Source organism: Pseudophryne corroboree, chromosome 6 (genome assembly GCF_028390025.1).
Source record: "Pseudophryne corroboree isolate aPseCor3 chromosome 6, aPseCor3.hap2, whole genome shotgun sequence".
Taxonomy (NCBI): Eukaryota; Metazoa; Chordata; class Amphibia; order Anura; family Myobatrachidae; genus Pseudophryne; species Pseudophryne corroboree.
Window position 1 is genome coordinate 268372662 of NC_086449.1, and position 16377 is coordinate 268389038.

General features: G+C 45.7%; 1 protein-coding gene across 2 annotated transcripts in view; it reads right to left on the minus strand.

The window, feature by feature from the left end:
- SPPL2A (signal peptide peptidase like 2A) overlaps nt 1–16377 on the minus strand; it is a 133459-nt gene that overhangs the window by 96756 nt on the left and 20326 nt on the right. For both annotated transcript variants that reach the window (XM_063926004.1, XM_063926003.1), the window contains exons 3-4: nt 7506–7688; nt 6943–7032 (exon numbers count right to left, since the gene is read on the minus strand). In XM_063926004.1, coding sequence (XP_063782074.1) covers nt 6943–7032; nt 7506–7688 — 273 coding nt within the window. The remainder of the gene's footprint in view (nt 1–6942; nt 7033–7505; nt 7689–16377) is intronic.

Sequence of the window (16377 nt, forward strand, 5' to 3'; positions counted from 1 at the left end):
CCCGCCTTGCGGACGCCAAAGCCAAAAGCATGACCACTCTCCAAGAGAGAAAATTTTACACAACCTTTCAGAAAGGTTTCAATCATTGTGACACAAGAAAACTCAACACCACGTCAAGGTCCCACGGTTCCAATAGGGGCACAAATGGAGGTTGGATGTGCAGTACTCCTTCCACGAAGGTCCGAACTTCCGGAAAGGTCGCCAATTCTTTCTTGAAAGAAAATTTATAAGGCCAAAACCGCTCTTGAATGGAGCCTAACTTTAGGCCTGCACCCACAGCTGCTTGCAAAGAATGGAGAAAAATGACCCAACTGAAACTCTTCCGTAGTAGCCTTCTTGGATTCACACCAAGACACATATTTTCTCCAAACACGGTGGTAAGGCTTTGCCGTTACTTCTGTTCTAACCTGAAGAAAAGTGGAAATGACTTCACTGGGAATACCCTTTCTGGCTAGGATATGGCGTTCAACCGCCACGCCGCGGTAAGTCTTGATACACACCCGGATCTTGCTGTAACAGTTCCTCACGTAGAGGAAGAGGCCAGGTATCCGCTATGAGTTAATCTTGAAGAACTGGATACTAAGCCTTCCATGGTCAGACCGGAACAATGGGGATCGCCTGAACCTTTGTTCGTCTTATGTTAATCAGCTTCAGAAGAGTGAAAACGGAGGGGACACATAGACCGACTGAAAACACCCAAGGTGTCCCGAGGACGTCCACTGCTATAGCTTGAGGGTCCCCTGACCTGGAACGATATCCCTGAGATTTCTCGTTGAGGCGAGACACCAATCTGTCGAATTGAGGCACACCTCAAAGACCTGTCGCTTCAGTGAAACTTCTCGATGACGACTGTATATCTCCCGGATGGAGATCGCATCTGCAGAGGAATCTATTTCTCCGTCGTTCACATCCGGACCGAAGACTGCTAATATAGCGTTTACCAGTCCTTTCACCCAGCGGAAAACTTTCATCGGCATCTGCCATTGCCGCTTTGCTCCATGTTCCGCCCTAGCGGCTTACTTACACCACAGCTGTCAAGTCGTCCGACAGAATTAACACGACAGATCACAAAGAACATGTTTATTGAAAATAGCTGTTAATTCAAGAAAACTTATTGCAGATAAGCTTCCCAGCTTGACCTTTTCCTCTGGAAATACTTTCCTTGCAAGGACTGCTCCCCAGTCTCGGAGATCTGCATGCACGGACACCAGGATCACATCCTGGATTCGAACCTTCTTCTCTCTAGGTGGTGAGAACTGAGCAGACACCACAGGAGCGATATCCTGGCCATTAGGATTATATACTGGCGCATGTGCAAGTGAGACCCGGACTACATTTCCAACTGGCCCCGTGAAAACCACTCTGGCATTTGACCTGCTCACTGAAAAGCCTCTTAGGCCGCGCCATCTTCTTCATCAACAGAACATATTGATGGATTGTCACTGCAAATCTGATCCGACTCTGGATCCTCAGACCTCTTTCCACAGGAAAACACAGAACTTCAACCGTTCAGCATCTACTCTGATACCCACCTCCGACATCTGCGTCGTTGGGAACAGCCATTCCCTGTGTTGAAGAACAGTCAGAGAGAAACAACGATTTGCGCCACTTGTTTCTTGGCCTCGCCTTAATCAGGAGAGCGTCTCCGTACAGAATAACAAAGGCTCTTACTATTGAAAGAAACCCATCATACTGCCATCACTCCGGTGAAATGGCAAAGACAATCCTGGATATCAACCCAGGTAAGCTGAATGTGGAGAAAACCGCAATAAAATCCTTTTCATCCTTCACGGGGTTTTTTTTTTTTTTACAGAGACAGCAGGACAACGTCCTAAACCTGACGCAACTCTGTTATGGCGTCGCGTACTACCTCCCCTTCCAGAGGGGAATCGGTAAGATCTAATTGAAAAATCCGTGAGGGGAATCATCTGTAAACTCCAGTATGTCCCCATATGGATTCTATTATAAACTCACAGATCCAAGTCCATTCCCAGACTGACTGAAGAGTATTAGACGAGTTCCCACCGATGTCGGCTCCAGCCAGATAGACCCAGTGACATGCGGTGGATGTGGTAGACACAGAAAACGACATCCACTTCCATGTCGTTTTCTGTGTGGTAGACACAGAAAACGACATCCACTTTTGCGAACCTAACAAGGCTGCAGAACTCTTACCTTTTCACCTTCCACGATCTTCAAAGGAAAAGAGAATGTTAACGAACCGGTTAAAATGACTGCATCCCACAACAGAATGCGTCACCAACCTTTGTGAGGGAATCTAACTCACGAAGGTAGACTTCCCAGTGGTATCCGCCGAGAGCGACTTAACTGAGGCATCCCCAAACAGCGGTACACCGTCCCATGGAAAAAAACTCCAGTTCTCTCGGAGTCAGCCTCAGCATTCCCTCCTGCAGTCGCCCAGCAACCTGCCGCAATGTTATAGAGAAGAATCAACCTAAGAAAAACCCCTTCTCTCTGTAGGATAATTCTATCGGATGCCCTTCCGAATACAAACATTCCCCCATGTGCATGTAATGCAAATAACTTCAAAGCATAGAAATTAAATATCACTTAGCTTCCTGTGTACGATCCTTTGTGACAGGGCCCCGTGTCAACCAGGAGTTGACTTTCACAGTACTCTATCCTTGGCGGGAAAGGAATAACATTCGGACTCCTTGAGAGGATCTGAGACCAACTCGTCACGGCCGACCTAGAGCTTCATCAACAGAGCGACCAGCACATGAAAAGGAATAATGTTACTTCAGCATTCATTAGAAAACGTAATATGAATATACCTATTGTAATACCCATATACACACATATCCCAACTATATATATATATATATATATATAGAGTAAAGATACACTCAGCACTCCGCCAAATAAATGTAGACATCTTGCCCGGTGCCTTCCTTCTGAGTTTGATATAAGTATGGTATGTAGGCGGCACTCGTGGACTTAATTCAAATAAGAAACCCGGACACTCCTGGGTTGAATACAACGTTTCGGATTTATTATCCTTCGTCAGGTATATAACAATTGCAAGAAATCAAGCTTACCTTTATGCAGTTAAGAAACACCAAGTGAAAGTGAAAGTAAGTGCAAAAACACTCCCCATGCTGCTGCTGCTGACGTCATCACCAATAGACGGCGCCTGAGCAGTGACTGGGACAAAGTGAAAATGAAAGTGAAAGTAAAAACCGTTACCATGGTTACAATGATACATTGTACAAACGGACATTACTACAAATGATCTTACAGCAATACTACAAAAAATAGCAACATAACCATTATAAGAAACAATTAAAGGAAATCATTTCATTCAGTCCATGCGGGGAAACAGTATTCAAAAGATGTATCCATTTAATTTCTAACTGCAGAAGGATCTTTCCTCTATCACCCCCCCTGATATCTTCCTTGACATGGTCCAACATCATGTAGCGTAATGAGGAGAGACTGTGCTTGCAAGTTTTAAAATGTTTGGCAACAGGCTGATCTATGTTTTTCCCTTCCAATATCTGCTTAATGGCACTGCGGTGTTGTGCCATTCTTTCTTTGAACTGGCACACCGTTTTGCCTATGGAAAGATCCTTCTGCATAAAGGTAAGCTTGATTTCTTGCATTTGTTATATACCTGACGAAGGATAATAAATCCGAAACGTTGTATTCAACCCAGGAGTGTCCGGGTTTCTTATTTGAATTAAGTCCACGAGTGCCGCCTACATACCATACTTATATATATATATATATATATATATATATATATATATATATATATATATATATATATATATATATATATATATAACATACATATAAAGCGGATTGTCCGGAACAGTCGGGTCCCCAGTGACATTAATGTGCTCAGAATGTGTATGACCATGTACTGAAATGCCCCAGTTGTGGATCTACCAGGAAACGTAATGGTCGACAGAAAGCTAGTATTCGTCGACAGCAGGGAGTAGTAACCAGGCAAAATAACATTCTTGCAACCCCAAGGGGTCCGAGGGAGCATATATATATATATATATATATATATATATATATATATATATATATATATATATATATATATATATATATATATACATACACACACACACACACTATAACACTCCCCCACCTATACTACCATGTCTGTGTTCGAGCTACAGGCCCATGGAACCATACCATACATATATATATACACACAGGTATAAGGCAGTTACAGCAAGTTAATTTACACCCAGTAATACCAGCTGGTGCCGACAGAGTCAGCCACATACTACTGTGTCTCCCATACAGTGTTTAGTTTTGACAAGCATACATCTATTGACCTGTTGATACTGTATCTACGGACTCAAGCACCGACCGGCGTCGGCGATGCCGACAGTGATCCCCACAGCTATTTGTGACAGAGCACTCACGCATGTCGACATATGTTGACTAAAAAGCTATAGTGGGTATATCTGACAGGGAACACACAGAGAAATATGCACAACAAAGATTATATGCCCATTTCTAAAACTAGTGCTATATATCCCACAATATAAAACTAAAATCTCTGTGCCGACCCCCCTCCCCCTCGTTTGTACTGTACACCTTTTTGGCGGGGACAGAGAAAAATGGCGCTGAACCTTGTTGTGAGGGCTAAGCCCCACCCCTTTTCGGTTCGCTTCAGCCCCATTAAAATAAAGTTTATTTTGCAGGCAGGGGACCGTATAAAGTGTCTAGGCACTATATACCTCCACAGAAAACATATATATTGCTGTCCAGGGCGCCCCTCCTGCGCCCTGCACCCATGTAACCAGTGGTGTGTGTGGGAGCAATGGCGCGCAGCGTGACCGCTGCAGTATACTGGCGGGGGTGTACTCGGTGTCCGGGCCCCGAATCTGCTTGCCAGTGTAACCAAGACCCTCAGTAACTGCTGCCCAGGGCGCTCCCCCCCAGCGCCCTGCACCCTGTGAGTGCCGTTGGTGTGTGGGAGCAGGGAGCGCAGCGCTACCGCTGCGCTTACCTCGGTTACTGAAGTCTTCTGTCGTCAGACGTCTTCTGTTCTTCTTATACTCACCCGGCTTCTTTCTTCTGGCTTCTGTGAGGGGGGTGACGGCGTGGCTCCGGGAACAAGCAGCTAGGCGAACCAAGTGATCGAACCCTCTGGAGCCAACGGTGTCCAGTAGCCTAAGAAGCAGAGCCCTTGAACTAAGAAGAAGTAGGTCTGACGTCTCTCCCCTCAGTCCCACGATGCAGGGAGCCTGTAGCCAGCAGGTCTCCCTGAAAATAAAAAAACCTAACAATAAAGTCTTTAAAGAAACTCTGTAGAGCTCCCCTAGTGTGTGACCAGTCACTCCTGGGCACAGAGTCTAACTGAGGTCTGGAGGAGGGACATAGAGGGAGGAGCCAGTTCACACCCATTCAAAGTCTTATAGTGTGCCCATGTCTCCTGCGGATCCCGTCTATACCCCATGGTCCTTACGGAGTCCCCAGCATCCTCTAGGACGTAGGAGAAAATAGGATACCATAAATAGAGTAATAAGTGGTTCAGCACAATTCTAACATACTGTAACACAGGGGTAGATGTATTACCAGGCGTTATGGGGGTAAGTTGTATCAATGCACGTTATGTGCGCTGACACAGCTACTCCTCAATGTAAAAGCATAGCGCCCCCATCATTATCAGCGATGTGCCAGGAATGGCAGTGACACTGACCGTTCAGATACCAACAGCTATTAAATTTCGACAGCTACAGTTGTTGCCCCATTCACAGCTACGGTAGTGGCTGCTGTAGCTAGTGGGCTGCATGGGAGATCTCGCAATAGGATAGGCAGAATAGTGAGACAGTGCATCAGCACTACGATGAAGCGCTGTGGACTCTTGACAGGGATCGCCGGACGGCTGAGTTTTCACTTCTGCACTCAGGCAGCCGAGATGTTCATAGATCTCATCGCTAGTGCTTTCTGCTGCACCTCGGTAAAGAGGCGAAGCAGGAAACGCTATAGAGGCACAATATGTGCCGCTATAATACATCTCCCCCACAGTACCCAAGGTACAGTGAAGTGATTACCAATATAATAGATAATCCCCACGTCAGTGCGCCATCTGCTGACGAGGGGAGTCATCTGTCAAATGCTCACCATTGGAAGCATTTGTGATACTGTACCCACTGACTGCCCTGTGTAAAAATAAGAAAATAAAAAAAAATAAAAAGCTAGAGAAACAGCCCTAAAAACTGTGCCCAGCTCCTTGGTCACAAAAACAAAAATGGGTCCTTAGGCAGGGTATAGGGGAGGAGGAGACTGTATACTGGCTCTAAAGTGGTACCCCAGTTAAAAAGATATCTATTTGGCACCCAGGACTCATCATGCTCTACTATAATCAATGTGTCCAGTGTCCCCCAGGGATGAATGAGAAATAATGCAATTTTACAGTGCCTTCTATCAACACAACTCTTCCTATAGGATGGTGCAAACAACTGCTTGCCAACATCTGGCTCACAATTCCACCATATTAAAACCAGGTACACAAGTAGGTGTGCGATTCCACAAAAGACCATTTGCTTTGCAGTTTTATTCTTCTGCAGTTTGTAAATAATCCTTAATATGCCTTAAAAGCTTTGATATAATACCGCTGTGCTGGGACAAGCAGGTCCAGTGACAAAAGGCCACAGACTATTCAAGAGCTTTACACGTAAAATATTTATACTTTTTCTCGGTCATGGATTATCCTGCACAGAAATCATTTGTCTTCCTACTTTTCCCCTATTCACAGAGTTTGTTAAAGACTGCCCAAAGACTCGGATGGAACTGTGCCTCTAATTGCCAAATTACCGTGAAAAAAACAGCGATTTCAAAATATTTGTATTCCTTAAACCACATGCACATGTAAATATTAAGAAGCACTTGTAACATCCCCTGGGTTGCCCCATCAGAATGTTAGCTAATAAAACCAGAAGAGGTACCTACCTTCTCCATACCCATGAGGTCTCCATATTTCATATAAGCAATGGGTATTGTCAGGTTTTGGTAGCTGCTCCTGTTCTCTGAAGGAGGTGGCTGTAATGGACAATGATTTGTTACAGAATTATCATGGTCTTTAAATAAGAATATTACACTAACAGCATCATGCATATTGCCATACTGTATTGATCAACTGTATAGGGTACATTTTATATAAGGGACAACCGTATGCACACCTCTCCTGCAAAGCTCTAAGATGCACCCTGTCATTCCCTACTACATGGGATCAAATCATACAATCCACATTTAAAGAGGACAGCATGTGGATTAAAATGTGACTAAACTTTATTCAATATGGACTAAACTATACACTCACATTAAAATACAGTAGTCTCCTTATTTCTATGTGGATTCGCTATTCCACATGGGCGATACAGGTTATATTTTGCATGGACCCGAAGACAGATCATAGCTTAAATAAAAACAAACATAAAAAAAAATGCTATTTAAAGTGTAAGCAAAATCTGTTGGCTGTATATGAGTGGAGCCCATGTAATCCTGGTACGTACCAGGCCTTCCTTACTAGCAATGAGCAGGATTGCAGCATTGCCTTGCTGTGCAACAGAAGCTTTGTCCAAAATTGAGCACTTGCCAGCCATTACCACGACTGCGTGATCCTTCAGATCTGTGCCGGAAATATCCGAGTGGTTGCAGAGCCACAAGGAACTTAAATCTTTCATTTTGTGGTAAGTCTACAGAAGAAAAAAAAATAAGTAAATTAATCCATTCCCATAAAAAAAATAAAAAAAAATCACAAGACCTCTCAGGTATTATGATGTGGTTAACATAAGAAGCAAATAATCCATGGGGTCAATTCAATTAACTGCAATGTGCTATACGCCACGTTACAGAAAAGCGCATTGTGGGACACCTACATCCCATGATTTTGCCTCGCAATCATAGCGGTGCGCAGGAAAATAGTCAATGTAGTGTTAACCATAATGAGCAACTGTGCGCACAGCCGTACAATGCAGCTGAATTGACCCTATGTATTCAAAGCACTAGAAAATGCAAAATCCACATACCGTATGTATCATTTCTTAAACCTCTTTTTTAGGGTGTAAGGTGTAAAACAGACACGTTTTGCAAATATAACCGCTAACCTGTTAGTCACCATTTATATGTAATACTTTCTAGTTTATCTAGCACTTCTCTATTCTGTGGCTCCTGCCATTTTTAGTGTAGTTGTAACCAAGTCTATGGTCTTCAACCACTACCCTTCAGCTCATCACGAACATTGTTGGGTTGGAATGGAGTAGGGTAAACACACTTTTAGAACCACTCTGCTGATCGGGTGAATGCTCTCGATCAGCAGAGCAGTGTGTACCCAGCTCGACCTCCTGTCAGTCTCCTTGCAGCCCCGAACACACTGTGCTAAAACAGCTCATTGTGTATGGGCTTCTACTGTGTCGGGAGGTCAGCCCAACAAATATTAAAGAGTACATGAGATGCGACCTCCCAATCCCAGTTATTGCATGAGCGTTAAAGGCCGTTTACTGGCTAACACTCCTACAATGGTACAGCGTAAACACCTATAGAATGATCCGCCCAATCACCAGATATCGGGAGAACAGCCTGATGATTGCATAGGTGTGTACTCAGCTTTACTCCGTTTTAAAAGGGAAGATGTTGGCAGGATGATGCAGCAGTGGGGTGCTTTAGATACATAGGTCACAATAACGCAGGACTTTGTGTACTGAATGCACTCTGAATGCAGTGTGTCTGTCTAGCAAGCAATTACAGATAGGGTATTTGCAAAGTAGTTCTGTGTCTCTCTTATGAACCTTAAAAACACTCTGAATATCTTCTGCTGATTTGTAGCACTGTTTATGGGCATGTCCCATAATAAGACATTTTTGGTTGTCTGTCTGGAGATTTGCATCTACGCATTAATTACACGCCCTTGACCCCTGTATGGGCAATATTAGGTATCCTGCTGTGTACCATTAGGATATCAAAGGATGTCAGCTTTCTCTGCTGATTGCGAGAGCATTATGCATCTCTGGATTTAGAGATATCCACTCTCTCCTGACCTATTTATTTAACATGGCCTGGCTGGAGAAGTCTCACTTTCTCCAGAAGGAACACTGCCATTCTACTAAAGAATCTATATGTTTTCATAACACCTGATGGAATGAGAGCTGTGCGTAACTGCAAGATCTGCCAATTTCTTTTTTAGTCATTTTGTGAAAAGGTTTTGGCATTTGTACATTTTTTTTGTCATATATCATACTGTATGTTGTGTTGTTATCCCTATACCACTATGGGGGTTATTCAATTAAGGCTGTTTTTCAACTTAGGCAAAAATAAGAATTTACTCACCGGTAATTCTATTTCTCGTAGTCCGTAGTGGATGCTGGGTACTCCGTAAGGACCATGGGGAATAGACGGGCTCCGCAGGAGACTGGGCACTCTTAAAAGAAAGATTAGGTACTATATCTGGTGTGCACTGGCTCCTCCCTCTATGCCCCTCCTCCAGACCTCAGTTAGGGAAACTGTGCCCGGAAGAGCTGACATTACTAGGAAAGGATTTGGAATCCAGGGTAAGACTCATACCAGCCACACCAATCACACCGTACAATTTGTGATAACTATACCCAGTTAACAGTATGAACAACAATTGAGCCTCATTCAACAGATGGCTCATAACAATAACCCTATAGTTAAGCAATAACTATATACATGTATTGCAGAAAGTCCGCACTTGGGACGGGCTCCCAGCATCCACTACGGACTACGAGAAATAGAATTACCGGTGAGTAAATTCTTATTTTCTCTGACGTCCTAGTGGATGCTGGGTACTCCGTAAGGACCATGGGGATTATACCAAAGCTCCCAAACGGGCGGGAGAGTGCGGATGACTCTGCAGCACCGAATGAGCAAACTCAAGGTCCTCCTCAGCCAGGGTATCAAACTTACAGAATTTGCAAAAGTGTTCGAACCCGACCAAGTAGCAGCTCGGCAAAGTTGTAAAGCCGAGACCCCTCGGGCAGCCGCCCAAGAAGAGCCCACCTTCCTCGTGGAATGGGCTTTTACTGATTTAGGATGCGGCAGTCCAGCCGCAGAATGTGCAAGTTGAATCGTGCTACAGATCCAGCGAGCAATAGTCTGCTTTGAAGCAGGAGCACCCAGCTTGTTGGGTGCATGCAGGATAAACAGCGAGTCAGTTTTTCTGACTCTAGCCGTCCTGGAAACATAGATTTTCAGGGCCCGGACTACGTCCAGCAACTTGGAATCCTCCAAGTCCCGAGTAGCCGCAGGCACCACAATAGGTTGGTTCAAATGAAACGCTGATACCACCTTTGGGAGAAATTGGGGACGAGTCCTCAATTCTGCCCTGTCCATATGGAAAATCAGATATGGGCTTTTACAGGACAAAGCCGTCAATTCTGACACACGCCTAGCTGAGGCCAAGGCCAACAGCATGACTACCTTCCACGTGAGATACTTCAACTCCACGGTCTGAAGTGGCTCAAACCAATGTGATTTTAGGAAATCCAACACAACGTTGAGATCCCAAGGTGCCACTGGAGGCACAAAAGGGGGCTGAATATGCAGCACTCCCTTAACAAACATCTGAACTTCAGGCAGTGAAGCCAGTTCTTTTTGAAAGAAAATAGACAGGGCCGAAATCTGGACTTTAATGGATCCCAATTTTAGGCCCATAGTCACTCCTGACTGTAGGAAGTGCAGAAATCGACCCAGCTGAAATTCCTCTGTTGGGGCCTTCCTGGCCTCACACCAAGCAACATATTTTCGCCATATGCGGTGATAATGTTTTGCTGTCACATCCTTCCTAGCTTTTATCAGCGTAGGAATGACTTCATCTGGAATGCCCTTTTCCATTAGGATCCGTCGTTCAACCGCCATGCCGTCAAACGCAGCTGCGGTAAGTCTTGGAACAGACAGGGCCCCTGCTGTAGCAGGTCCTGTCGGAGCAGCAGAGGCCAAGGGTCCTCTGAGATCATTTCTTGTAGTTCCGGGTACCAAGTTCTTCGTGGCCAATCCGGAACGATGAGTATAGTTCTTACTCCTCTCTTTCTTATTATCCTCAGTACCTTTGGTATGAGAGGAAGAGGAGGGAACACAAACAGACTGGTACACCCACGGTGTCACTACAGCGTCCACAGCTATCGCCTGAGGGTCCCTTGACCTGGCGCAATATCTTTTTAGCTTTTTGTTGAGGCGGGACGCCATCATGTCCACCTGTGGCCTTTCCCAACGATTGGATGAAGTCCCACTCTCCCGGGTGGAGGTCGTGCCTGCTGAGGAAGTCTGCTTCCCAGTTGTCCACTCCCGGAATGAACACAGCTGACAGTGTTAGCACGTGATTCTCCGCCCATCGAAGAATCCTTGTGGCTTCTGCCATCGCCATCCTGCTTCTTGTGCCGCCCTGTCGGTTTACATGGGCGACCGCCGTGATGTTGTCTGACTGAATCAGCACCGGTTGGTTTTGAAGCAGGGGTTCTGCTTGACTTAGGGCATTGTAAATGGCCCTTAGTTCCAGAATATTTATGTGTAGGGAAGTCTCCTGACTCGACCACTGTCCTCGGAAGTTTCTTCCCTGAGTGACTGCCCCCCAACCTCGGAGGCTTGCATCCGTGGTCACCAGGACCCAGTCCTGAATGCCGAATCTGCGGCCCTCGAGAAGATGAGCACTCTGCAGCCACCACAGCAGAGACACCCTGGCCCTCGGGGACAGGGTGATCAACCGATGCATCTGAAGATGCGATCCGGACCACTTGTCTAACAGATCCCACTGAAAGATCCTTACATGGAACCTGCCGAAGGGAATTGCTTCGCAAGAAGCTACCATATTTCCCAGGACTCGCGTGCAGTGATGCACCGACACCTGTTTTGGTTTCAGGAGGTCCATGACCAGAGATGACAATTCCTGGGCCTTCTCCTCCGGGAGAAACACCTTCTGTTCTGTGTCCAGAATCATGCCCAAGAACAGCATACACGTCGTAGGAATCAGCTGCGACTTTGGGATATTCAGAATCCAGCCGTGCTGTTGTAGCACTTCCCGAGACAGTGCTACTCCGACTAACAACTGCTCCTTGGACCTTGCCTTTATAAGGAGATCGTCCAAGTACGGGATAATTATAACTCCCTTCTTTCGAAGGAGTATCATCATTTCGGCCATTACCTTGGTAAATACCCTCGGTGCCGTGGACAGACCAAACGGCAACGTCTGGAATTGGTAATGACAGTCCTGTACCACAAACCTGAGGTACTCCTGGTGAGGTGGGTAAATGGGGACATGTAGGTAAGCATCCTTGATGTCCAGTGACACCATAAAATCCCCCTCCTCCAGGCTTGCAATAACCGCCCTGAGCGATTCCATTTTGAACTTGAACTTCCTTACATAAGTGTTCCAGGATTTCAAAGTTAGAATGGGTCTCACCGAACCGTCTGGTTTCGGTACCACAAACATTGTGGAATAGTAACCCCGTCTCTGTTGAAGGAGGGGAACTTTGATTATCACCTGCTGAAGGTACAGCTTGTGAATTGCCGCCAGTACTACCTCCCTTTCCTTGGGAGCAGCTGGCAAGGCTGATTTGAGGTAACGGCGAGGGGGAGACGCCTCGAACTCCAGCTTGTATCCCTGAGATACCACTTGTAGAACCCAGAGATCCACCTGTGAGCGAATCCACTGGTCGCTGAAGTTCCGGAGACGCGCCCCCACCACACCTGGCTCCACCTGTGGAGCCCCAGCGTCATGCGGTGGACTTAGTGGAAGCAGGGGAGGATTTTTGTTCCTGGGAACTGGCTGTCTGGTGCAGCTTTTTTCCTCTACCCCTGCCTCTGGGCAGAAAGGACGCGCCTCTGACCCGCTTGCCTTTCTGAGGCCGAAAGGACTGTACTTGATAATACGGTGCTTTCTTAGGCTGTGAGGGAACCTGAGGTAAAAAAAAGTCGACTTCCCAGCTGTTGCTGTGGATACGAGGTCCGAGAGACCGTCCCCAAACAATTCCTCACCCTTATAAGGCAAAACCTCCATGTGCCTTTTAGAATCAGCATCACCTGTCCACTGCCGAGTCCATAATACTCTCCTGGCAGAAATGGACATTGCATTAATTCTAGATGCCAGCCGGCAAATGTCCCTCTGTGCATCTCTCATATATAAGACTACGTCTTTAATATGCTCTATGGTTAGCAAAATATTATCCCTGTCAAGGGAATCAATGTTATCTGACAGGGTATCAGACCAAGTAGCTGCAGCACTACACATCCATGCTGAAGCAATTGCAGGTCTCAGTATAGTACCTGAGTGTGTATACACAGACTTCAGGATAGCCTCCTGCTTTCTATCTGCAGGCTCCTTTAAGGCGGCCGTATCCTGAGACGGCAGTGCCACCTTTTTTGATAAGCGTGTGAGCGCCTTGTCCACCCTAGGGGATGTTTCCCAACGTAACCTGTCCGTTGGCGGGAAAGGGTACGCCATTAGTAACCTCTTAGAAATCACTAATTTCTTATCTGGGGAACACCACGCTTCTTCACACAATTCATTTAACTCATCAGATGGGGGAAAAGTCACTGGCTGCTTTTTCTCCCCAAACAGAATACCCTTTTTAGTGGTAACCGGGTTAATGTCAGAAATGTGCAACACATTTTTCATTGCCATAATCATGCATCGGATGGCCCTTGTGGACTGTACATTTGTCTCATCCTCGTCTACACTGGAGTCAGACTCCGTGTCGACATCTGTGTCTGCCATCTGAGGTAGCGGGCGTTTTTGAGCCCCTGATGGCCTCTGAGACGCCTGGGCAGGCGCGGGCTGAGATGCCGGCTGTCCCAAAGCTGTTACGTCATCGAACCTTTTATGCAAGGAGTTGACACTGTCGGTTAATACCTTTTACATATCCATCCACTCTGGTGTCGGCCCCGCAGGGGGCGACATCACACTTATCGGCTCTTGCTCCGCCTCCACGTAAGCGTCCTTATCAAACATGTCGACACAGCCGTACCGACACACCGCACACACACAGGGAATGCTCTGACTGAGGACAGGACCCCACAAAGTCCTTTGGGGAGACAGAGAGAGAGTATGCCAGCACACACCAGAGCGCTATATAACAGAGGGATTTACACTAACACAAAGTGAATTTCCCCCCAATAGCTGCTTATATCACCTTTTGCGCCTAAATTTATGTGCCCCCCCCTCTCTTTTTTACCCTTCGTGTAGTGTATACTGCAGGGGAGAGCCTGGGGAGCGTCCTTCCAGCGGAGCTGTGAAGAGAAAATGGCGCCGGTGTGCTGAGGGAGATAGCCCCGCCCCCTCCGCGGCGGGCTTCTCCCGCTTTTTTAATAATATTAATGGCGGGGGATTAGGCACATATACAGTTTATAACTGTATTATGTGCACATTTGCCAAAAGGTATACATATTGCAGCCCAGGGCGCCCCCCCCCAGCGCCCTGCACCCACCAATGACCGGAGCGTGTGGTGTGCTGTGGGAGCAATGGCGCACAGCTGCAGTGCTGTGCGCTACCTTATTGAAGACCGGAGTCTTCAGCCACCGATTTTCTCCTGGTTCTTCCGTCTTCTGGCTCTGCAAGGGGGACGGCGGCGCGGCTCTGGGAACGGACGATCGAGGTCGGGCCCTGTGTTCGATCCCTCTGGAGCTAATGGTGTCCAGTAGCCTTAGAAGCACAAGCTAGCTGCAAGCAGGTAGGTTTGCTTCTCTCCCCTCAGTCCCTCGTAGCAGTGAGTCTGTTGCCAGCAGATCTCACGGAAAATAAAAAACCTAACAAATACTTTCTTTTCTAGTAAGCTCAGGAGAGCCCACTAGGTGCATCCAGCTCTGGCCGGGCACAGATTCTAACTGTGGTCTGGAGGAGGGGCATAGAGGGAGGAGCCAGTGCACACCAGATATAGTACCTAATCTTTCTTTTAAGAGTGCCCAGTCTCCTGCGGAGCCCGTCTATTCCCCATGGTCCTTACGGAGTACCCAGCATCCAACAGGACGTCAGAGAAAAAAAATTCACTTTTTGCAATTTTTTTTAGTGCAAATGGGGATTCACCCTATTCAATAGCAGAGCGTTTTTTTTCACCTAGGTTTAAAATTCGTCAGGAGGCAAAAAAATGTGGATCAGCGAATCTACATGTTTTCACACCTGCGAAAACGCAGCCTGTTTTCGACGATTTTGAGGCATATATCACCAATGCCTTGTCACTAAAAATACAAAAGTGAAAAGGCATTGGCAAAAATGCCTTAAAAACAAGCGAAAAATAGCCCTCAATTGAATATGCAGGGAGGTGAATTCGATAGCTCCAAAATTGTCGGAGCTAATAGAACACCCCCCCCCCCAACCTATGTGTATGACTTGTCCCATTGCACCTTATTATTTTTTTTTTTTTTAACAATAGTTTTTATTTTGAATACCAGAATACAAAAACAGCAAGCCTAAGGAATATAAGTCAATCTTTGTGATTTACTATCTTTACATTGGAATAACTTCTGTACCTACTTCTGATGCTTCAATAAATAAAAAAATAGAAAACACTTCACATACATTAGCTTCCGTTTTTCCCTTAGAATTACCACATTTCCCCTCAGACTGCTAAAGTTGGCAAAACAGTATCAGAAGAGGCACAAAATATTCATTGGAACATGCTGAATTTAGGATGTAGCTAACATTGATTTATTAAATATTATAGAGACAATGACAGTTGCTAAGCGTAATCCAGCTAAACTCAGGTATGTGAAACCCTGCAGCGAACAGCATGTTTCCATAACCGCATAGGCCAACAGATGGGGGAAGCCAAATGCTGGCCACTGCAGCAGAAATGGGCAGAAAGTAAGAGGAAGCATCTATATGTGGCCAGCTTCCATTTAACTTGCCACAGTGACCACCATTACATTTAGTGAGCTGCTGCCAAACTTGAAAGTGACTGTTTCTGTTTGCATGGCCAGTTGTACTGTAGCACATAGTAATTTTGATCCTCCAATAACGTCTCTTGTATGTTGCATCACATCTGTACTACCGAAATGCTTTATAGGGCTTTAATACATTTACATCACAACTACCTGCAGTCGAAGGACTTCTGTTACATCCATATTCATGATCATCAGGACACAGCTACACAACTATATTTCAATAGATTGAGGTCCTCTACACAAATGTGGACAACCTCTTTGATAACATCTAGCATATTTTCTCTAAGTATTACCAAATTCTGATTGTGTGAGTAATTGTTATTAAAGATGATTATGGAAATACCTGTTGATTCAGTTATGTCTATGAGTTTATAGCCGACGTACTGAAGTAAAAATTTTTACTTAAATTATATGCAAGCATGAATGACAGTTCAACACAGACTGACATACCCTAAGATGGTCTCACAAGCTTTTATAACATAATTGATGTACACATAT